Source organism: Callionymus lyra, chromosome 1 (genome assembly GCF_982586985.1).
Source record: "Callionymus lyra chromosome 1, fCalLyr1.hap1.1, whole genome shotgun sequence".
Taxonomy (NCBI): Eukaryota; Metazoa; Chordata; class Actinopteri; order Syngnathiformes; family Callionymidae; genus Callionymus; species Callionymus lyra.
Window position 1 is genome coordinate 20,741,306 of NC_141818.1, and position 25,028 is coordinate 20,766,333.

Genomic DNA, 25,028 nt, shown 5'->3' on the forward strand with positions numbered 1-25,028 from the left:
GACCTTCCAGGATTTCACTGGTGACCAAACCCTACAGAGGCTCTAGGTTTTTGTCTTGTGCCAAATATAAATACCTAGAGTTCATTAACTTTTGTTACCATTCTGGCTCAACTCATTTTTTAGAAGCATTGATAAATAATATATTTAAAAGAAAGTACTTTTATGATTACCAATACCAGCTGATCAGGCAGATTGTTCAAGACTTAAGTGATACATATGTCATACGGAGGATAGAAGCCTGTAAGACACTTATCGTGCGCTAAAAGTTAAAAGAAAAATACACTGCACATCTGGTATAACTGTTGAAAATAAAGTTTAATACAGAAATGTAAAGTAATGATTTCCTGAAGGGTATTCTTTTGTAAATATAAAAAAAATGTTTGAAATTGTTTTTCTTTGTGTTTGTTTTTGTTGTTATCTTGAATTTACACATGATCCCATTTAGAAGATGCAAAAATTAAGAATATGATTGACATATTTATTATTATTTGTTATTCAAGTCAAGGTGTTTTTTAACTTTCGGCCATTGGTGGGTCCACACTGGCATTCCTCAGCAGCTAAGTCCCCCCAACCTCCTCCTCTTTACCAAGGGTCTGAGTTTTAATTACTCCCCACAGCAGGTCTTAAGCCAACAAGAGTTGGAGCCGCTCCAATCAGGAAACCAGTACTAAAGAGGCTTTTGCAGTTTCGCATTCTCCTTTGGACGTGTGTGTAGGAGACGTACAGTGTTTTTAACCTCACACACACCCTCGCCAACCCTTGACCTGGACTGACCAAGTGACCCTGACCATAGGTTGGTGTGTTGTAATAATGGATCATAATTTCCAAGAAGTATTCCGACTTTAGAAAACAACACACGTTGGCAAGTAAGTGCTATACAAAAGTGAATAAAACAAACAAATAAACACACACGAGCAATAATGAAATATAATCAGACAACTTAAACATATAAAAAACATGAAATTATTGAGGATAAAAATATCAGGAAGAAATACAATTTTAAGATGAATGAGTTTTGATTACTTTCAGTAAAAATCAAATCACAGAATGCAATATTGTTAAATTAAAAATATATGTGTGAAAATGTATTTTTTATTCATTGATTTATTTCATGACAAATCGGTAGATTAGGACAAATGCAATGTTAATTTGACACATTCAATATTCTGATGGCACTGATGATGATGATGTAGATTTCAATTTACAACCCTAAAACAAAGTCATAATATTATTTGTTTTATTTTTGGCCTTTCAAACTCAATTTTTTTTTATCTCTGAAATCAAGGTGACCCTAACCTCAGCCACTGCATGTGTATTTATTGAAGCCATTGAGGTCGTTCATCTTGACCCAGAGGCAACACAAGGGATACAACAAACACATTTGTTTTCAGGCATTTTGGGTCACCTTGACCCTGAGATAACACAAGGGTTACATAAAGTTCTTCTCCACTTGTGAGTGTATACATTAAACTCGTTTCTGTGGAACTCAGCTTTCGGAGTAGAACATAAAATTTTCGTCTTTCAAATATTAATGATTGATTTCTTTTTAAAGCCATGACAAAAAAAAATAGAAAATCACGTTTGACCTTCACATACTATATTTAGTAAAATTTGTTTCTAATTTTGTATTTTCTTTTTCTTTCAACTGAGGTATTTACTCAGGGACTATATACGTTTAATTTTCATACACAGAATATAAATCATTTAGAATATTTAATTTCTCGTGGTGGGACTGAAGTGTGCTCATCAGAAAGATAACACAATGCTTTGATATACTTCATGTTTTTTTGTCATCATTTCACACATTTCATATATTTTTATTCTTGGTCCTGTTTAAGATCAGATTCTGTTTAGATTCGACCTTATCATCGTCATCTTCTGACATGTGACCCTTTTTGAAAAATGCTACTTTTTCTCAGCTCTTTAATTTGAAGAAGTTTATTCATTTTTACAGTCATTTACGTCATAAATACTGGCGTGATATCTACCATCTACAGACGTCTAGTCGTGTAAAGTATTAGTATATTTGCCTATACATCACTATGATTTCCCTTTTTCTCGATCCAGCTGCAGAAGCACATCTGTTGGACACTTTTTCGGTAACGAGACATGTGTAATATATATTTATATATATATAAAAGAAGCTTTCAAACCCATAAACTAGCGTGAGGACAACGGACAGCATCGATCAGGTTAGTATGAGAAAGTGCTCGGATGAAGTTGATTGAAATACACCTGTGACTATCACTTTCATCTTCAGACAGATCTTCCAGCTCTAGAGTTAAGACATCTTGCAACAGATTTGAGAATGCTCATGTAAAATGGCGGAGATGGTGGATCAGCAGAGTCCAGCTCCTTCAAAGGGTCACGCTCGGTCCTTCACAATGCACCCCGAGTGACGGCGGGTTGGTCTCAGTCTTGGTGGTCTTGTACGGCAGCAGCCCGCCGGCGACCTGGCTGCCCCACGGCCTCCACTCGGACTTTGCCCTCTTGTGAGTGGGACTGGTCGCCGCGGTGATCTTCACTTCAAAAGCCCCCCCCATCTGTCCATTCGATACAGGAGGGCTCTGATCCAGGTGATCGGCCGAGACCAGGGGTTGCCGGTCCTCCTCCTCTGAGATGGCGAACACGGGGACGCTCACGTGATCCGCATCGCCGCGCTTCTTCCCCACCTGGCCGGTTTCCTCCGGACTCTGGTTGGAGGCGGCGCAGCCGGAGGTGGTCTCAGGCTGGGAGTTCTGCGGGAGAGGCGAGGTCTTGGCCGAGTCCGAGGACAGCAGGCCGAAGCAGGGGCCGGTGAAGCGGGAGCGCCGCAGGTTGCTGGTGGAGCTGAGGCGCCGCTGACGCTGGGCGACTGGGTACGAGGGGTTGCTGACGGCAGAGTCGGAGATGGTGGTGTCAGGAGAGAACTCCAGCTGGACATCAGAGAGGACCCTCCTGCTGTCGTCGCCTCTGTGGTCGGACGCCAGAGGCTGAGGACCCTGCAGGGGAACAACCAACTCCATTAAGGTCATGAAGAAATGTGCTGTTAAGTTGAAATGTGATTTGAATATTATTTCTGTAGTAAATTTAAATATCTTAAAACCCTTTAAGTTGAAGTAAGGTTTGGTTAAAATCTCTTTAAGACTGTTTCCTTGCTAACATAGCTTATACAGAAGTATACCTTTATCCGACATAGAATCAAGTTTCATATTTTAAATTTTTCTGAGACTTTAAAACCAAATGTTTGGAAGTTTTTAAGTGCTTATGAGGCTACGAGGAAAGCAAGCCAGCTAGCGTAGCTCAATGATAACAAACCTAGCTTAACATTTGAAAACATGTATAAAGTAAATATTACTTAGTATTAAATTAAGTTACAATTATCATGTTTGTCTCTCTTGCCGTTCTGCTTCATTTCACATGCTAAATAAAATGTAAAGATACTTTAGAGTTGGCCACACCTGTGCAGGTGATCTCATCATTCACAGCCAATAGGAGTTGGCCCTGAAAAGTGTCTTGTTTTTTATTTTATCTTTGTTGGTGATGAAGTGATGAATTTGTTTAAAAAAGAAAATAAATGTCCACTCTAAGAACTTCTGGTGACTTGTTTCTAATACTATATTTAAATTCTGGCTTCTCATTAAATTATATTATTATATATTTTATATCCATCTAGATTTTTTAAAAATCTCATATATGACTGATTTTGACTCCCACAATAATTGGTATGCACGTAAGTGACTTACAATCTCATGTAAGTTGTTTTACTCTCCTCCTCCGAGGCACTTTTTCAATTTTCTTTTTATTAAGTGACTCAAATCTTCTTGTTATTTCTCTACTTGTTTAACCATAAGTGGCATATTTATTGCTTATCGTGGCTTTGCATTAACAGTGAACAAGTGGGTTCATTGATTACCAGATCTACAAGGAACTGAGAATGGCATACAGGTAGAAGACACTACAGATGGGCAGGTAAAGTTTCATGAACCAGTATCCTGTTTTCTAGTGGCCATTAGGTGGCGACTGCAGTTTCAAAATTGATTTAATTGATGTAGAAAGGAATAGATAATAAAGCTTAGAGTGACATCTGAAAACAGGATAACGCTTCACAAAGCTTTATCATCCCATCCGATATTATCAATTTAAGATATTTTAAATTGTAAACTATACCAGCGATTCCCAACAAATGTACTGTGAGAAATCATTAGGTGGGCTGTGGATATTGTAATATTTCCTGTGAATGGTACTCCGAGAGCCTATAGTCACGGCACAGATTGAGGCTTAATCCGATATCTATCCGTGTGCCACAGATGCCGGCACTAATAGAAACCAGCAGCCCTTCATACCGAGTTCTTAAGAGGAAAGTAGTACACTGACGTCAATTAATTTACATTGACGATTACATTTACAATTATGTTTTGGTTGTACATTTTTGTAATTAATGTGGATTAAATTAAGCTAAATAATCAGTGGACAGAAAAATACCACATGCTCCATTCTTTCCATGTTAATTAAGACTTCATATGCATTTTATATATCGCAAGTGATATTTTATTTGGTGGTGTTCTGTCAGATTTTTCTAACCTAAAATATGTGCCGTGACCCAAAAACATGGGGTAACCCTGAACTAGACTACGAAGCTAGACTAGACTTCTTGTGAGAAACTGAGGCCGTAGTACTGACGCTGTCCATCAGTTTGGTGAAAGGACTGGTGGAGTTCCAGCTGCACCACTTCTTGTGCAGCTGTGACAGCGGCGGGAAGAAGTCCTGGAAGGTGCGGACGCTCCACGCTCTGGGCCTGCTCGGGTTTTCCTTGGAAGCTCTGGCGCCAGTGGGAGAAGGGCTGGAGTCCTGAGAGGGCCAGTTAGCCACAGGAACACCAGTGTCACTGTGCCGCAGCAGGCGCTCTCGCTGCTGAAACACCGGCAAAGAAAAAAGGTGTTTTAGAAAGAAAAGGACAATGTGTGATATTTCTATCTATTGCTTTGGATGAAGTCTTTATGCTCATTTTTTTCATTCAGGGACCTCACACAAAGTATATCAAGCACATATCAGAGGTGCTATTCAGGTCAGTGGCTGAGAGCGAGGGGGGAATCCGGCACGCAGCCCTGGGCTGGAGCGTGGGCAAAAGGACTTGCCTGCCACTTGTTGGCACACAGGAAGTGGCCGCGCTTCACCCCAACTGACCTCCCTTCATTAATCCCTCCGTCGAGAGCACTTCCCCGGGGGGCACTTGACTGGCTACTGCTGCACCTGCTCCGTTTCCTCCTCACACCTTTACTCTCACCCGGTGGACAGCGCTGTGCGCCACATTCATGGATTAACCAGGAGGAAGTGTACTTGTTCAGTTGGCTCGTAGCGCCACACAGCCAGCCAGCCGAGCGTGTGTGGCTCAAGTAACAACCTCATTCATTATTTATGAAGTATATTAAAGCTGTCAAGTGAACTGGAGGGGCTTTGGAACGGCTTCAGTCACGCTTCCAGTGTGTGTAACTCTTAACGCCGAATGACTAATTGGGAGCACCAGACGATTTTGAGTCGAATATCCAAGTCATGTTTGCTTGAGCAACTCATAGGGGATAATTGTGATTGACAGTTTCGATGTGTGCATGCCACCTTATCCGGCCTGATCGGTCAGCTGCTATTAATCAGGGGAGGGTGAAGGTTTTAGGGGTTGCACCCATCAGCGGGAGAACAAACCCAGAATAATCCTTCCCACAGAGTCGCTAACAGCTAGCTTTGTCTAGACAAGAATTAGCTAGGGGTTTAAATAAAGTGTTCTTTTGCTTGCTAAAGCTGCAGCAAACACAATAAGGAGTTTTAGGACCCGCACACAAGGCGACACATCGGCCACCCAACACAGCAGACACTTCTGTGGACCTGCAGGGTTTTTCAAAAGCACAAGGGTACACGAAGGACTAGGGACAACATATTTGACACAAGCCTTCAGCCAGAAAAACTCCCGTTTCTCCGATCCTTAAAACTCTTCACTGGCTGCCAGTTTCTTTCAGGATCAATTAAAAAATTCTGGTTCTTACTTTCAGATCTATTCATGGTCAGGCTAAAACTTAAATCAGTGATCTGATCCAGCCTTACACCCCAGCTCAGGCTCTGAGGTCTGTGGATCAGAATCTACTGATGGCTCGCTTCCGGACCAGAGGAGAGAAATCCTTCCAGGCTGTTGCTCCTAAGCTTTGGAATGATTTTCCTCTCGCTCTGTGTTTGATGGATCTACTGACTCCTTCAAGAAACATCTTAAGACATTCTTATTTGTGCAGGCTTTTCCTGATTTTCTGGGACTCCTGTGTTTGTCTTATGTGCCTTTTAAAGCATGTATTTTAGTTGAACTGTAAACCCCGGTCATTGAATTGACATCGTTAGTTTTTTTTTTCTTCCTTGCATTATCAGATTGTCTTTTTTCGTTAATATCATTGTTTTTTGTGTGCTACATAGTGTCCTCAAATCATTCACGTAAGGTTGAGTTCTCTCATCTAATCATAACTGCATGATGTGACATCCTCTCTTAATGACAGCACGCACACATTCCATACCTAAACAGCAACTACCACCAGGTAGCTAACCTCGCAAATATACCATTCAGTTGAAAAAGTCCTACATTATATCAATGATGTATTATCCAGTGGTTAAGCAATGGATCCATCTATCTACTATCTCGGACTTGAGAAAAGTGTCCAATGTTGAATTTGTTTACGTAAGGTAACGATGATAATGATACTTACTTAATTCATAACTTTAGTTAACAGCTAAGGCCGACACTTTTGTACATATTTGAGAGCCCCTAAAATTTACCGGAAACAAATTTCATAAGTTTCGTTCTAACCAATTGTATCAGTCGTACAGTTTAAGATGTGGGACTTGTCAATAAGCCCTATAAGGCAGAGGTAGGTGGAAGTCATTGAAATGTTTTAGGTTTTTATTTATATTGAAGCAACAAATTCAAGGCACACTGAAGCTACATTTGCTTTAGCCATGCAGATTTCAACACGTAAACAGAAGCGCCATGTCGAGGACCCACACACAGCCGGACCACACACCAAGTGCCAAAGCGTGTATGACACACAGCGCCACACAAACACTTGCACACAATTGGTGCTGGGAATCTGGCTCCGGAGATAATACTCCATTAGCCAGGGCTGCACAAAATCTTGCCAGTCCTTCAAAAAAAAGCTGCCAGATCTGCTGCATGCCAATTCTTCTTCAGGGGGAGGACAAAGGGGAGCAAAGAGTGGAAACAAAAAACAACTTCCTACCAAAAATCGCCTTTTAATTATCATCATTCAATTTAGCACCAGAGGGTAAGACTGTATCACAACACGCCAAGAAAACAGTTTCGGTCTTCAGAACACAGGGGCCGACTGGAGGCAGTGAACACCCCATCACCTCTGATGTCCTGCGGTTTATGGATCACTTCTTCTGGTTTATGGATCATTTACTCCGAATGAGCAGATCGCCTACTGAGAGTTGGGTCTTGAGATTAAATTCTTCCGCTTTGGAGACTCACGGTCACATTTGATGATTGTTGTGTAAGATCTTTTCCGTTTCTTTTTTGTTTATTCGTTTGGCAAAATGCACACAATAAGCTATGTCAATAATGTGCAGATAATGTACACATATTCTCTGGCCTCATAACCCAAGTTACTGGGATATGATCTAGCCGTACATTCATAAGTTGCTATACGAAGTGAATACTTAGGTAGTTCCTCTTCAGATGAACATCTTTTGGTTTCTTATTGCCACAGGATGGATCATTCTATGAATCTGACATATTTAAGAACATATTCAACCTTTTTCTAGACATGTAAGACACATTTGATAATTAATTAAAATGTATTTATCTATTTTATTCTGACTAAGGTATAATTCTTTTAAGAGATCCCCTCCAGTGCTAACAGACTGAAAGCTCTCCATTTGACAGAGTATTCACACAGACACCTATTATAGTTAAAATTAAATAATTAAAATAAGTAAATTAATAAAAACATATTTAAAATATGTACTTTTTTAATGCATATGCTAAACTGGATAAAAAAAGCGTTTATTTATCAATATATCTACAACATTAAAAGAGATATTTTGTAATTCACAACAATATTTCAATCATAAACAACAGTTAAGATCCTTTAAGAGGCATTTTGAAAATTCTCCATGCATTAAAAAACACCTCCAACACTTAATCTTAAAAGTCACTTCCTCCCAAATATGTGTTTTAGCTTTCACCTATGTTACCTTACTGGCTACTTGTTCAGTGCATGTGTGGCTTTCAAAGCTAGTTAATAGTTACCGTGTGAGGGGAGAAGGGGAGCCTGCTGGGACTGTTAGAGGTGGAAATGATAAAGACCTCGTCGGCACCAAGGTCCAATTCTGTTAGTCTGCTTGTGGAAAGATCAGCATCCTGGGTAGACTCACAAGCACCTGAGGATGAACATAAATAAGAAATCATAACCTCCGACTTGTGATGTGCTGATAAAGCTTCATGAAGCAGAGTCATATTTTCACCCTCAGTTTCAAATGGGAAGTTTCAATATAATAGATGTTCAAAGCAATACTGCCATCTAGTGGACTTTGAAAAAAGTATACTGCTTCATGAAGCTTCATCAACCAATTACTATTTCAGAATGATTTGAGTTTGTGGTTTACTTGTGTGTTGCGTGTCACTGTGTTTGACGGGTTGTTCCGAGGCCGGGACGATGGTCTGATTCTCTGCCATCAGCTGAAGCTCGCTGACCTCAGCCACACTGGTCTGGACTTCCTCCTGCACCTACAACCAAAAAGATTATACTATAATCTGATCAGTTATCTCATCAAGACCTATGGAATAATCCTGAGTAAGAGCTCCTCATGAGTTTTCTACAAAAAAATCCCTTCAAAACTGTGACTATTTCTATCATATCGAAGTTCAGCCAGTGCTGTGTGACCTCACTTGAACCTGGTTTCAGAGGCCCAGGCCCCTCCTGGCTGCACTACAACAGTGAACCCTCTCGGCCCCGGAGTCCAGTCAAACCACGAATATTAAAAGCAATGTCCAGTAATCCCTGCTAAAACTTTGTCTTGAAAGGAATGTCTGTGCTGATGAAGCCATAAAAAGAAGATGCCAGGTAGAGGGGCAGTGAGAGGGGAACACAGGCATTTTTGACACAGTCCAGTCTGTACCTCAGAGTTAGAGGAGGCGCAGGAGCTGTCTCTCTTTTGACACAGTCTGGGTCTGAAAGACAGAATTACACAGAAATTAAAATGTAATTTTAAAGCGGTTAAGATCTGATATGGACGGATTTTCTGTATTTAGAAAAATAAGAACCTTTTTGCAATATAAAAAAGATTTAGAAATACAACATATTGAAATGATTATCAAAACAACAAAATAATATTATTATAAAACAATTGGTATAATTTGAAGCTTTTTTGTAAAGGATTGGTAGATCATCTATGCTTTCTATATTACGATTCAACTAACTAACCTAATTCAACACTGCAGAAAACTGACCAGAAACTGTTTCCTTCAACTGAGAAAAATCTCTAAACTTAAGCAATTGTCACAAGATGATCTGGAGCTTGTAATCCATGTGTGTCTTCTTGTTTAGATTATTATAAGTTTATTTTCTTGTCTAAACAAGAAGGAGCTGTCTCGCCTGCAGTTAATACAAAACTCTGCAGCGAGAATTCTGACCTGCTCTAGTAGAAGAACTCACATTTCTCTGATTCTTAAAACTCTTCACTGGCTGCAAGTTTCTTTCAGGATCAATTTTTAAATTCTGGTTCTTACTTTCAGAGCTATTCATGGTCAGGCTCCTCCTTACATCAGTGATCTGATTCAGCCTAAACCCCAGCTCGGGCTCTGAGGTCTGTGGATCAGAATCTACTTATGGTTCCTGAACACAGTTCAGGAGAGGAGAGACATCCTTCCAGGCTGTTGCTCCTAAGCTTTGTAACGATCTTCCTCTCCCTCTGCGCTTGATACTGACTCCTTCAAGAAACATCTTAAGACATTCTTATCTGTGCAGGCTTTTCCCTGATTTTCTGGGACTCTGTGTTTGTTTTATGTGTATTACTTTGATTGTTAAAGCGATTTGTGACCCTGGTCTAGAAAGGCGCTTTACAAATAACCTTTACTTACTTACTTACTTATCTACTTACTAACCAGTTTTTAGCTTTCTTAATTCCCTGTGCAGTATTTTCAGTACTGCTGAGTCAACTAGATGGCACCCTGTTACTTGGAGATTAAAATATATATATTTTATAAAAAAAAGACTTATACCTTTTAAAGTGCCACATAATAAGTTCTGAAAATGCCTATAGCTTTATGAAGCTTCACCAGCACATTACTACTAAGTAAAGAATGTGAAAATAGGAGATTCATGTTCAATCTTAAAACCTACGATAAAATTATTTAGTGATGTTTCCTGTAGACTACTTGAGTCGCTCATTATTAAGTGTGTTGTGATATATTTTTGATTATTTCTTAAGCTAACTTTAATAAGTTTAATCCAACTTAATAAAGCGATGGAATTTATGGTAGAATTCCCCTTTACTAAATGATTCAAAAGCTTGAGTTTAAAGTCTATGTAATCTAAGTCTTTTGAAGACCACATGTGGCCCACTTTCCTGGCATTTCACTAGCCTAGGCTCATTTTAGCTCTTTATGATATTAAAGGTTGGGGGTGATAGAAAAATACATAGATAGAGATCGGGTCACTGGAGTAGTTGATAGTACTACTCAAGAACAGTCTTGGTTTAAATTAATTCCTTCAGGGAGTTTTATAAGCACAGACCAAAGTCACGTTTTTTCCTGATGGTATAATTGTTATTGGTTTTTTCAACTCTGAATTCAGATGCAAGCAGCTCCTGGACATGGATATAAGGCACATGGATCCAATTGAAACTACCTTACCGGTGATTTATATCATTGGTGCCGAAGAGTATCATGACTGCTTACATATTTAAAGTACACATAAAGTCACATTGAAAACAACTAAGAAATGACCCTGCTCCAATGGGAATCTCAGTCCAACCGAATGCATTTGTGTCCCCAATGTTCTGTCCTCCCGTTAACTCCGAATGACCCAGCGAAGCGTGTTGAAATAGCTTAGCCATTCTCCACTTATTAAAAATTACTCTCACAGCTGAGTGAGCACTTCAAGAGCCACCAGTCAAGTGAGGGCGACCCCTGCTGCGATCAGCCTCAACTCCCGGGCTGCTTTTTCCGACCTTAAGGGTTGTTGGAAAGTAAATCTCCAGACTGCTTTAAACCTGCAATATCTTTCACCTTTGCTTGCCGAGCTGTTTTTCTTTCTGACGATTTTTGGGAAACCTTTTGATTTAACAAGGACTTAACAGACAAGAAGGGGGAGCAGCTACTGTGCTTTCTTGTGTTCTTGAAGCTTCTGGGCTATTTCTTGGCTTCCACATTACCGCTGCAGATTGGGCTCCCATTTTTACTGAACATGTGTTTCTAATTTTTCTAACTAAGAGTAAGAACTTTTGGAGTTTCCGACACAACACAAGTCTTCAGGAATTGTGGTCTCACAGTTACTTTCCTAATTTGGAATCCATCGATTCTCTGAGACTCCTGTGTTGTTTATGGTATTATCTTGACCTTTTAATTATATATTTTATTGAGTATTGTTTTGATTGTTTAGGCGGTTTTTGACCCAGGTCTGGATAACAAATAAATTACTTTATTACTTACTTATAGTAACTTTTCTAATTTGGAATCCATTTGCGTCATCATAACGTCGATAAAAACTTACATGAGATCCTAGAAAAGGTGCTTCTGAATTGACACCTTTAATAACCTCTTGAAATTGGGCCACATTAAAAAGGCCACGCATCCGCCACCAAATCAAACCGATCGGCTAAGATCGCCACATCAGTGACGAGGCTTTCAGCTGAGTCAACATTACAAACAGGTGAGCCTGTGTGTCCAAGTCTGTCACCTCAGACAGACTTGTGAAGTTTCTCAGGAAAATATTTGGTATGAACTCTGTGAGGGTTTGTTAGTCCGATTTTTCACTCTGCTTGGGAGATTGAGATATGAGGCTAACTAGCAGGAATCCAGATGTGTGTTAGCGATCTGCTGTTGGCAGCAAAATTCAAGTGATTTCGGAGATCTCAAAGCAGAGTCGACGACAGGTTTTTTTCCTTAAATTTGCACAGATTTTGGTTCAACCTTCCACCAGTAGCTGATTACTATGAGTACCAGCATCATTGGTTATTTTGACCCCTAGGCCATTCAGCAATATTTATTTATCCTAACCTAAAGCCAAAATTTATCAGCTATGCTTTTCAAATGTTGACCACCACTATCATCCTTAAATAAGGTCTTCTCCATCTGCAATTCTGTTCAGAGAGAAGTTTGTAATTGTGAATTGGGGTTGTGTCTTTCTGCGTTGTCTTATACGGGAATTACTGAAAGACAGTATCAAGTGGTCTAGGAAATGTGGATGTTGTCACAAATATTAGTTATTTGTGGTTTAAGTTTTTAAGTTTGTGGTGAAGACATTTAATCCCCCCCAAAATGTTTTTAAAATATGCCATCTGTTCACTGTCCATGGTCCTGATACCCACACTTTGTTATCAGTATTTACTCCAACCAGGTGCTTACAAAGGTATGAGAAACGTGTTGATTTGGTCACAAAAGATGCTCAAGAGAAAATAGACCAAGTAGAAGATTACCTAAAAATGATGCAGAGGGTACCAGTCAGAATCATGGCGAAGAAGGCCGCACCGCTCACAGCAGCCAGCAGGGAGTCCACCCTAGTGGATGCGGAACTTAAGGCATGCCGGTCTCCTTCATGCTCTGTGAGATTGTGGTAATGGAAGAGGAGAGCAAAGCCGCGTCCCCAGTGGGTGGTGGTGATGAGTTCCATGATGACCTCCACCATTTCCTGGTCGGAGCCAAACACCAGTTGGCTGCTGGGCGGCCGGTTGGAGCCACAGAACCTCGATGAAAAGGTGATCAAGTCAGAAATGTAGAGGACGTCGTGTGGACAGGCGTCCAACATCGACTGCTGTGTCTCTGGGGTATTGGTCGACGTGTCTGTGGACTGTGGCAGGGAAACGGTGCTCTCTGTGACTCCAGCTGGATAAGAATTGGGGTCAAAGTCAAATCCAAGACGAGATCTAGCACTGGCGGCTTTCTCTGCTGGCTTGAACGTGGAGCCATTTGTTAATGCAGTTTGATCAGGGGAACCATCAGTTCTTTTGGCGAGTTCAGAGTTTAAGACTTTGGTTATCTCCATCTTTGTTGAGAGCTCCTGTACCACCACTTGCTGTTCCTCCTCAACAGCACTCTGTAGCATTAACGCTTTGCTTGCCGATAAATCCTCATAGGCTGCCAGGCTGGGTGAAAATGTGGCATTTTCTTCAGTCGCCTCCTCTTCAAAATCCAAAGCCGCAGAATACGGCAAATCAGAATCATGGTTTTCAAATACATCAAAGTCAAATATCTCGAGAATGAGTTGGTAGTCTACAGGCACAAAGAACTGCCAGACACAGTGAGTCCCCGAGGAGTAGTTATAGGGAAAGCCAGGGGACAAAATCAAACCTTGGACATCCATTACATCCACCTTGGCACCACAGTCAAAGTACACCTGTAAGAAAGATCAGAAGAGTTTAGTTGATCAGAGAAAGCACATGTGGAGCCAAACAGTTTATGAAATACAACTCATTGGCATAATTTGAAGTGTTGAAGTTAAATCAAAGGTTTGATGAATACATTCCCCTGAGCCCTGTGGCTTACTCCTGATGAATAAATGGCACTTCTCCCACTGTATGGACATATTTAATGGTGAAAAAACTTACATATTTCCGTATTTGTTCCCAAGCCCATGTTTTATCTGAGTAAAAATACCTCTTCTATTGAAGCTTTAAGTTTCAAAGCAATAGCAAACATAAAAAATAAAAAAGATACAAATCCTGTGAGTGTGTCACTGTGTTCCAACGATGAACAGACTTTGGATCGCTGTTCAATAAATAGAATTCAGATTTTAATTAAATTCGATCAAGTACAATCTTGAACTAGAGTCTACGCCAGGGGTTTCCAAACCGGTCCTCAAAGGGCCTGGTGCAGGTTTTTGTTCTAACCAATCAAGACCAAGATCAAACTAACCAATCGCACCCCCTTTAACCCAATCAGGAGTCTTCGAGGTGTAATCAGTTGATTGTTGCTTGTTTCAGCTGAAACGTCATTGGTTAAACTGTACATGTTGGATCGGTTGGAACAAAAACTTGCACCACCCCTTTGAGGACCGGTTTGGACACCCCTGGTCCAAGCAAACCAAAAGGTTCCAGTTGTTGTCGAAACTGTTGTTATTGTAGCCCTTCTTGGAAAGTCTAGAGAGGAGAATGTCTTCAAAGCACGAGGGCCGTAATCTTTTACCGGTGTGTAGCGATGCGGTGGTACCTGGTCTAAGCGGAGACAGATGTGTGGCTGGACAGGGAGCTGAGGACCAGACCTATGAAGAAGGCTTGTGTGTTTATGAGCTTTCCTTTTGGCCTCAACTGTGCACTATGGGAAAGGTTCATCCTGGCAGACAAGCTATTACAGCAACACCCCCGGGCATGACTTCTGCACAACACTAGACTGCAGGAATAAGAGATCCGTGCAAGAATGTAGTTTGAGATACAAGAGCTGACTTCCAGAGACTGTTGATTTATGCGATCATGTCATGGAAGTTCTGCTGGAGTCTTGAAACAGTAAACCAAAAAAGTTTTCACTCCTTTTGTAAAAGTGGATCATTGTAATGCTAAAAGACCCTTTGGAGTAATTCACATTTTAATTAATGTTTACATTCTCAGAATGGAATAAGCCACTAGGTTAAGCTCATCGTCATTCCGTATCAGTAAAGATTGTGTGAACCAAATGTAAAAGAGCAAAAAGCCGCAGTACATAAAAATGTCCACTACAAAATGGCTACAGCAACACTGGAGTAAAAGGGTAAGGAACTTAAACATCAACACTATTAACACCAAATGTATGAGGGTCAATGTTTCCAACATTTACTTGCGCTTATATTGTCTTTATGTTTTTTTAATTGTGGGAGGAAATCAGAGGGTACGCATTAAACTAAACATACAAAGTCCACACAAAAATAGACGCACCTCAAGCCGGAAGGGAACCAGCAACTTTCGTGTAACCTAAACCAATGTTCAAGATGTTAACCTTATTTAAGACATGAAACGTTATAATGTGGTTAATGTCACCACCACTTGTGGTTAACACTGTTATCGACTAGCTAATCTATTATGTATCAAGGGGCCCCGGAACTAAATTTGATGAATTCTGTTTATGTGCCAGTTGCACAGTATCCTGTGAAAAGGCTGTTGGAGGGTTAGATATGGGGACCTTCAATGGAAAAGTTTCTTGGCATTATTACCCCTTATTATCATAATTTTCTCATTCAAAAACAGACCACATACAGCTTGTCAGTTGATATCGGAAAGAGTAAGATGTTTGCCAATTCTCTTATGTTGTTCAAAAAAAATACAAAGGCTAACCTGAATTAGCTGATTATGAATCCGATTAAGAGGCTTAATGTTCCTGGTCATTAATTTTACGAACAAACAAAGCGCTACCACCAACAGGCAGGTTAAGAATCTGGCATGTAAGCTTTGTGGGGTTTTTTTTAATCAAGGAAATCAGGTTTCCATGAAGTAGACTTTTAATTGCTATTTGACTGGCATTTGGGTGTGACTAAAGCAAAGCCCATGTCATGGCCCCCTCACTTTCTCGCCAGAAATTATTGTGCCGCAGCAAAGAATTGCATGGATGACATTTGAATAGGCCAAATGGCATTCCTGTGGAGGTTATAAAGAGAGAGGGAGTAAGCCGATTTGGGGTACAGTCCATTGCGCAATGTGGGGAACCACTTCACAATATGGGGGCAATGAGAAAAGTACAACGTGTTCCCTTTTTGGAGTAAACATGTTCGCCCCTGGAAAACATGCTTGCGTTCTAATCTGGCATCAAAGAACTTTTTCACTTTCTGACCGGAGAAAATGGATAGAATGAGTTGTCGGTGTCTGAATGTGAACTTTGGGGTCTAATCAGAGAATTGTGTCACGGGCAGGGGCAGTTTCATCTCTCCCATCATGACGAGGCGACTGGGAGGTCGATGCTGGGAGGATGTGCATGGTGGATTACACATGAAGGGGCCCCGAAGTGCCACACTGTCGAATAGAAATAGGGCATTCTTATAATGCCAAACATCTCGGTTCTGTTGCGTCAGCGACCACTCTGCTGGCAGGCCGCTAATTATTCAAGGATGCCTTTTCTCATGGTGCAACAATGGGCCTCAGGGCATGGTGGTGGGCCACCTCCATGACAGGTCAGGAGGATGATATTTTAATGAATTGATGCTAATAAGAACAAGGCAAAGTTTACATAAGAGCCGGCTGGTCAACGCGCCCCAGTTGTGCCTGTGATGGGGGCTTTCCTGGACAGAAGTAGATCAACAGAGCACACAATTGTCTGACATGACTTGTTCAGTGAAACATCATAACAGCTTCTGTCATTACCAGGGGGCCCCTAACAACTGGTATTGTTCATTTGGCTTCAGTACATCCCTGAAAATATTGTATAGGGGTGATGCATCCAGACTGTGTGACTGTCTATTTACTAGTGAGGAACATCGTTCATTAGTTTGTCTAGGTACAGATCGATAAGTACAACCATCTGCACTTCTAGTAAGTTTGAAAAGCTAGTGATGAAGTTTCAGTTTTGGCACATTTGTTTCAGCTCTAGAAGAACCTGGTTTCCTTAAAAAGTGTGACTGAGTTGATCACACAAGTCTAGAAAGAAAACCCCTTGGAATTTTTCTAGACTATTTTTTCACAACCACTGGGCAAGGGTCAGTACCTGACTGTAAGACAGTTGATACCACGCCACCCAGAAAGAAAAAAACATAAATTGTATTGTAATATTTTCTAAAAGACAGAACAGTCACAGAAGTTGCATTAGTCTGTTACTCCTGACAAATCATAATACTTGTTTTGGTCAAGTCTACTAAAAAATAAGGTTGTTAACTGGTGAAAATGAGTGATGGACAAACCCTATATGGTAACATCTTGTTACAGAGAAATCAGACTAAAACGTTTGCTGATTCAGCGTTATCATGAGATGTATTTAATTCACGTAAAGTTTATGATTTTATCTGAATGTCGGTCCGTGATAATCATGTCTTTGGTAAATAAAAATCCTGGGCTCTAATTTTACATCACTTGTGTCATACTCACGGGATGTGGGCTAAATCAGATCCAGACACTTCTATACCAGGCCAGAAAAATTAATTAATTAAATAATACAGCAAATAAATCATGAAAAATGATAATCCAATTGCTTGACATTTTGACCTCGGAAAATAAATGAGGGGAAAAAAGAAGTAAGTAGGTAAGTAATTATTAATTGTAAACTGCTTACTCAGACCAGGGTCACAAAGAGCTTAAACAATACACAGTAAAACACATAAATAGAGACAAACAGCAGCCCGGTAATTAGGAAAATTAGGAAATAAGGTATAATTGGGTAAAAGCCAAATAAAAATGTCTTAAGATGTTTCTTGAAGGAGTCAGTAGATCCATCAAACACAGAGAGAGAGAAATATCGTTCCAAAGCTTAGGAGCAACAGTCTGGAAGGATTTCTCTCCTCTGGTCCTGGTTCAGTAACCATCAGTAGATTCTGATCCACAGACCTCAGAGCCCGAGCTGGGGTTCTAAGGCTGGATCAGATCACTGATGGAAAGAGGACCCTGACCATGAATAGCTCTGAAAGTAAGAACCACAATTTTAAAATTGATCCTGAAAAAAATTAAAAGAAAATAATTCACGTTGTGACCTAGACTGTGTTTCACATTTTTCATTTCTGTATATGTATGTATTTCTGTATTTTCACATTGAAACCAAATCATTATTTTTCCAATCAAACACTGGGAGAAATTTCAACATTTATTCAATAACATTTTATGGTGACTAGTATTCAAGAAAAAAAGTACCCGTGAAAAGCAAGTTTAGGTCCTTCTTTACAGAGGCTACCAGCCGGCAGATCTGTTTGTTGGCTGATTTGGGTTTTTAACCACCCAAGCTGACAACATCACTGTGAAAACTTTGCAACATGAGCTGGCTGCTGCTGTAGCACAGTTAATACTCTCACACCCACACATGCAAGCTCAGCCGCTGAGGCACAAACTGGACCGGCTCATAAAGAGTCAGACGGGCCCCTCGGAAAGGGGACAGGAATCCTCGGCTGTGCCGTTGACAGGAGGGGAGAAGCGACACTGCTTCACGGACTCACACTTGGACTACAGACTCGCAGCCATAACTCAGACAAGTAAAAAAATTAAACAAGAGAGGATGGAATCTAAAAACATCAGGTAGAAAGCAGATAATCTGAAGTTAAACATCTTTTTTATTGGTATTTAATTTGTGTTGAATCAGAATTATTGTGAGCAGTATTAGGACTTGCACTGACTGATTATATCTATAATACACACTTGAATACACACAGTATATTTGTGATTTGGAGAAAATGAAACATGTTTCTGACGTCATCCTAGTGCAAAGAGAAACCTGTGGGCCACTCCTCTTGACATCTGACCCTTGTGACCTCATTGACAGACATTTTTCAGATTTATTTTTCTCTAAGTTTACTGTTTGTATCCTCATTATAAACTCATATACAAACAAAAATGTATATTGTTTATTTTATTATTGTTTGATTTTGTAATATTTTTTAATTCAAATCAACAAATTCACTTTACTAGTGTTGCATGAAGCTCTTTTTAAGGCACCGCGATTAAGATTATAGTTAAAATAGGGAAATTTTTAATTCCATGCAAATACCAAAAAAAATGTAAATCTAGACATGACAGCATAGAGATAATGAAGTTTTATGTAATTATTACAGTTAAATAATATGAGACTGTGAGCTACATATCTTAACAAAAAAAAAAAGAAGCTAAAACACACCAAATTTGTGATTCTGATTAGCTCAAGCCTGATAATTTGTCCATCAGCTGTGATGAAGTGTCTGCTTGAGGTCACGGCTCCCCTCGCAGCTGTGGAAACTGCTGATGCTAAAGTTTTACAACATTACCCTGCTGTGATGTCAGTGTCTCTCTTGGTGGGCTGATGTCACCAACAGGAGCTGCACGTTCAACCCCCCGAGCGAGTCCACAAACAACTGGTGTGGCGGTCTGCCTCCACAGATCTGGGGTGGCCCTGGTCCTGCCACCTCAGCACATTTCAGTCCCCCCATTGCATTATGGGTGATTTCTGAAAGGCCCCTTTGAGCGCAAGCCGGTCTGAGAAACTTTTTTTTTTTTTTTAATGCTCGCTTGTTTCCAGCCTGCATGGAAAAGTGGAACGCGACTGAATGCCCTCGCACGAATATGCTACCGGGTGGGCGCGGGGTGAGACGTGGACTCCCTCTTCCTTGTTTGAGGTGTCAGCCTATTAACATATTTCCTCTGGAGAAGTGCTGCTTCAGTTGCAGCGGCGGCTGTTAAAGCAAGACTGTGGAACCCTGCGGTGGAACATGACCTTATCTCCACAGTGGTTGCAACCAGTTGGGGATGGAATCATTTCCAGATTTTGGAATGTGATCCAGTGAATGCATCCACGGTAATTAGTCTCCCGGCAACAACACTGCGAGAAGCCAAAACATTTAGAGCTGCACTGTACACGGCTGTCTGTCTGCTTATACCCTGGAATAATCAGCCACTTCAACAAATCCAGGATTTTTGTTTAGAACCCTGGAGTTCATTCTATGATTTCTAAGAGTAAACTTTGTACTGGATTAGCCACAAAACACTTTGTCATATTGGAACCTAGTTCAATAAAAAAGCTTAGCAAAAACATTTAGTTGATTATTTCAATCACATGTTTTAAAGTGAGTCTTGGGGGTCAAATTTGGCCCATCAATTCTTTTCATGTGGCTCTTAAAAGCTTAAAAATGGATTTTTGTCGAGGGAAAATTTGTACGGTGAAATAAAAGCATCTTGTGGTGAAGAGTTTATTTTATTTATTTGTTTAAAACAAGTTATTTTTAATTAAGCCACATATAGTACAAATGAAGACTGACAACCCATCCTGTCCAAAGTTGTATTTTAGACAGTAGAGATTGTCCAGGCCTGATCAAGTGCAGCACCACTGCTTTTAATCGGTGTACATTTTTTATGCAGCAAAAATATTTCACGTCATTTGAGTAAAACTGATTGATCATTTCCACTCTTTTTAAAATATTGTTCCATTTCCAGCTGATGCAAGGAGTGAGACATTGCAAGTGTGTTTCTCTTGTATGAGTAAAAAAAAAGTGAACTTACATGCCAGCAGAAAGTGGATGTTAAGATCGTGACCTATGATCACGGTCTTGAGTACCATTATTCAGACTCTTTTACTCATATAGGCCTTGGACGTAAGACCTGAAACTATATGCATTCATGACTTCTCATTCTAATTCCATTTCGCATCAGAAGGTTTAATATGTTTACTAAGCCTGTATATTTGCTTAAGAGATTTTGTTTAATGCGCAGTTAATGCACAGAAATTGTAAAAAAAAAATAGACTTAACACCTAAGACTTCTGGGAAAAACACCATGGTTAACATGGAATTGGTTTACTGATTTACTACTGCTTTTTTTTTTTAAGAGGATAAATCAGATGGATTGATTAAAGCAGCTCTGGGTAGTTTTGGGTACCTTAATATTTGTGTACTAAAATAACTTGATGACATATCAACTTAAAACTAGTTGAATGACTCATATACCGTGACTTGAGGTGTTTTGTGTTATTTTAATTTTCACTGTAAAGGTTCTTGGGGATGGTGTGCACATGCTACATATCGCGCTGGTTGTGGTGGGGGGGGGGGGGTATTATGGTACAAAAACAAAGTTGAAGTTATGTTATTTACAATTTGATTCACTACCTCATCGGTATCCATCCTTCATTCAGACAATGGAAGTCTGAAAACAGAACATTTGTCCAACTGCTGCCAACCAGGACATGGCAACTTTTGCAACGTTTACATGGGAAATGTGGTCTCCCGGTCGGGCTAAACACTAACACTTTAGTCCACTGGCGTCTCTCGACTTCAAATCGCATTCACTGTTCAGTAAGTACAAAGCAAAGACATTTTAATATCGTCCCTGCCTTCTGCTTATTTATGACGTAATAAGCAGAAATCAAAGACACTAAAAAAGCATATTTTAAAATGTCCATTGTCCTGCACAACTGTACAATTAAACACCTTTATTGCCATTTGAAATATAATTGATAGTACAATTCAAGTTTGATTGAGCAAATTGAAGTACTGATCCTTCTTCAGGGAACAAATAAACAAACTATCCATCTAACTAAAACTTACTTACACAACCCAGTAGAAATTCGGTCGCACTCCAGTATATATCACCGTCCGCTACATGATGTCAATAATGATTAAAAAACAATTCGCAATTTAATACAATACACAGTTTAAATATATACTTCAAAAGGCCAAGACACATAAGACAAACACAGGAGTCCCAGAAAATCAAGGAAAAGCCTGCACAAATAAAAATGTCTTAAAATGTTTCTTGAAGGAGTCAGTAGATCCATCAAACACAGAGGGAGAAGAAGATCGTTCCAAAGCTTAGGAGCAACTGTCTGGAAGGATTTCTCTCCTCTCCTCTTTCTCCCACAGACCTAAGAGCCTGAGCTGGGGTGTAAAGCTGGTTCAGATCAGTGATAGCTCTGAAAGTAAGAACCAGAATTTAAAAATTGATCCTGGATGAAACTGGCAGCCAGTAAAGAGTTTTAAGGATCGGAGAAATGTGAGTTTTTCTACTAGAGGATGTAAGAATTCTTGTTGCAGAGTTTTGTATTGCAAACTAATACAATTCTTCAATAATGAGAATTGTCTTATTCAATTGAAATATACTGTTTTTCAATCATGAGAATTAGGCCCTAATTAGGAGGTATGTGCAGCGCCAATGCTTTTCTCTAAACATATGGACCAGAATGCTTGTTGTTCAGGAGACAGAGCTTGTGTCTGCGAGGCATGCGGACATGTTTGTTGATAGACTGTCTGTATCTGCTGTCAGGAAATTCATCGGCGAGCTAAGTGAGTTCACCGTCCACTGGCGCCCTGGCAGTTCAGTTCAATTAGTGATGAATGTCCCCTTTTCTCCATCACAAATAGAACCTCGCGAACGATGGTGCAGGGCAACACAACAACTTCACTCTTGTCCGCATTGTGGTTCTGTGAATCGTCAGACCTGAATGCCAGATATTTTTTGTTCAAAGTAAGAGGGGGTTGGGGGGGAATGGAATATAATAAATCCCGCGCTTGTTTATGCTGTTCCAAAAATCAAGTTAATACAAAAGGGGAGTGGAGGACAAAGCCATCATTTACTGTGTCCCCTCAGGCAGATAATCGCAAAGATAGTGGGCACCCAATACATACGAGAACTAAAGCTAGAGACCCCGACAATTCAATATAGTAAAAGCTTTTGTTGTCGGCTTGAAAGAATTGGGCTGCGGTGCCGTCATTCTTCTTCACAGGACGAGGATGACTTTTGACAGGTGAAAGCTACAGAGCTTCTTCTGGCTGACAGTCCTGGTCTTGATGTCCTCGAGAAGATCTGTGTCACGGGTAATCCATTTATATTTTGACACCAGAATCTCGCACTTGCACAATAAGAGCTATTGCATCACACGGAAAAGAACAAAACCAGACTAGTGGGCGTCTGGGTGGGCAAAATATAACGAGCTGAGAAGAATCGACCATCCAGGTCAACACAAATATCTCGGTGTCCATGTGCGATACTATATATTTCAATGTCTTTACTGCTAAATAATAAAACTCCAAGCGTGTTTAATGATGAAAACTGAGCATCAGCACAACTCCTGACTTAGATCTAAACCTGTTTTTTCTATAAAATTGTTGAAACACTTCATGTCAGTGGATCAAAACAATCAGTAAGGTTGGTTCTCGGATTACACGCTGGCCGGATCACAACAGCAGCCGAAGGAAAAACAAGCTCCTGCTCTCAGACCTACTATTTCATCATCAACTTGTCAGTGTAAGCTTCACAATCCGCTCGGATGGCTTTGAAAAGTAAAACATAAGGTTAACATGCACTCAATGTGGTTCTCATTTCAGCAGGAATGACCCCTGCATGCCATTCCCCAACTCTGTGACGTGCAGCAACATCAAAACATGCAAGTGCCATCAAAACATCCCTTTGAAATACCCCCTGGAACACAATGTGCCACATTTAAAAAATATATATCAAGTAGCCATATCGTCTTTGAAACATGAGTACAGCGATGCATTTATATTTGTCGGTGCAAATGCAACAAACCGAAATGCGTGAGAAATTCTATATTTTTTGTTGTAAATACTTTATGATGTTTAATATAGTGTGCATATCCGTCATCTGATAGTTATTTGTCGGTTGTTTTTTTTTTTATTTAGAAAAAATCCGGAGTAAGAGAAGATTATTTTATGATGCAACCACAGCGGTCAACAAAACAATGCTTCGCAAAACTCCATTCAAAAAATGTAAATTGGATGTGTCCCTACTAACGTGTATTCTATTGCAAACTGGCTTAAAGTTTAAGAAAGAGATTCAGCCTCTGATACAAGTAATTATATATAAAAAAAAAAAAATTATGAATTTAATGTGTGCTTTTATTAAGGTTCCACGTGCTGTTAGTTTGCACAAAGTGTTGATATTTTGCACCGAATGTAAATGCGTATCAGAGTTGTCTTCACATCTGATCTTCTTTAAAATAAGTTATTTTATATTTGTAGAAACGTTAAGAATTGCTCATCGTGCACATGTTTGAATGATCGTTCTCTCGGCACGATGGACGTGAAAACAAGTGTTCACTTACTTTTTGAGCCACGCATCCCATGACGAAAAGCAGATATGTTGTCATGTGAAGATGTGCCCCGAGCGACGGAACACAAGTCATTTTCCTGTAAGTGTTCCTCGTTCGATGCGACGCGCAGAGAGCCGTGTCCCGCTCCTCGTCCTGCCTCGCATTCACCTGGAGTGTCGGGAGCGCGCTTCCATCGTTCGTGACCAGACTGGACCGACCCAACTCTCAGAACCAGACCACTGCTGTGCACTCTGTTTCACCTCTTGTTTCACTCTTTTTTTTAATCATTTATGATGCGGGAGTTTACTTTTAGTAAAGAAAAACTGTTTAATTTAATTTGATGTTCTAATAAAAAGTAGGTAAACAGAAAAACAATCAAAACATACTCAATTTAAATAAACATCTAGATTTTTTGTTAATGATAAATCCAAAATGTATATTTACATTCTATAAATATTATTATTGTTTTAGCTAATTTTGTATTTTGCATACCATAATCCTGATTCCTCAAATACCCCAGAAATAATATTATTTATTTATTTATAAATTCCCTAACATGGACCATTTTTAATTGTGGGAGGTTTTTCAACTACGTTTCCCCGACGTTTATAAAATCGACATGTTCAAATGTTACTAGTTTCACTTTGATTAACTTGTCAATGTTACTCTGCATTTAGCTGATACAAGTATTGATTTAACTGTTAAGAAGAGGCAACTATCAGGTTATAATCTTGATTGCATTATGACCAAGCAAAGTCTAAAAATGTAATCCTCATGGTTGAATCTTATTTATAGATTATTCTTCTATTTTTCTAACGGTTTTATTTTATCTTACAGTTGATATATTTACTAATCGTGCCACAGGGAAATTACAGAATATTAAAACTGTAAAACTTGTTCAGACTTAAGGTTAAGGTTAATCTATTTGATAACCAATGCCATATTACCGTCTTTGATTTTTTTTTAAAACGTTAAATGTTTTTTTCTATTCTAATGTTCAAGGTTCATATCAAGTTCATTCAATTGAGAATAAGTGAAGTTCACCCCTTTGTCCACAAGGGTGAAGCACTGTTCAACAAACGTGCTGCTGATGCAAAACTCACACAGGACCTTTTCTCGCGTCAATGTTTTAATTAAGTGACGTCACTTTATGTTTTATTAATTTAATGTATTT

At 39.7% G+C, this 25,028-nt stretch overlaps 1 protein-coding gene across 1 annotated transcript; it reads right to left on the reverse strand.

Annotated features, from left to right (window-relative positions):
* Positions 1–1,169: 1,169 nt before the first annotated feature.
* LOC148088333 (uncharacterized) lies at positions 1,170–24,046 on the reverse strand. The gene is made up of 7 exons (XM_087796563.1): positions 23,867–24,046; positions 12,670–13,586; positions 9,151–9,202; positions 8,638–8,758; positions 8,282–8,412; positions 4,663–4,893; positions 1,170–2,981 (listed from the first exon to the last, which is right to left on the reverse strand). Exons 1-7 carry the CDS (start codon positions 23,945–23,947, stop codon positions 2,358–2,360), a joined length of 2,157 nt encoding a protein of 718 aa, XP_087652689.1. The 5' UTR covers positions 23,948–24,046; the 3' UTR covers positions 1,170–2,357.
* Between the last annotated feature and the right edge of the window lie 982 nt (positions 24,047–25,028).

Bases quoted from the DNA above. Each gene is read 5' to 3' on its own strand.
- LOC148088333 (XM_087796563.1), bottom strand. From the start codon at position 23,947: ATGACTTGTGTTCCGTCGCTCGGGGCACATCTTCACATGACAACATAT. The intron at 9,203-12,669 runs GTAATCTTCTAC...TCTGTCTTTCAG, and splicing joins ACCCTCTGCATCATTTTTAG to ACCCAGACTGTGTCAAAAGA. The intron at 8,759-9,150 runs GTACAGACTGGA...TTTTGGTTGTAG, and splicing joins GCGCCTCCTCTAACTCTGAG to GTGCAGGAGGAAGTCCAGAC.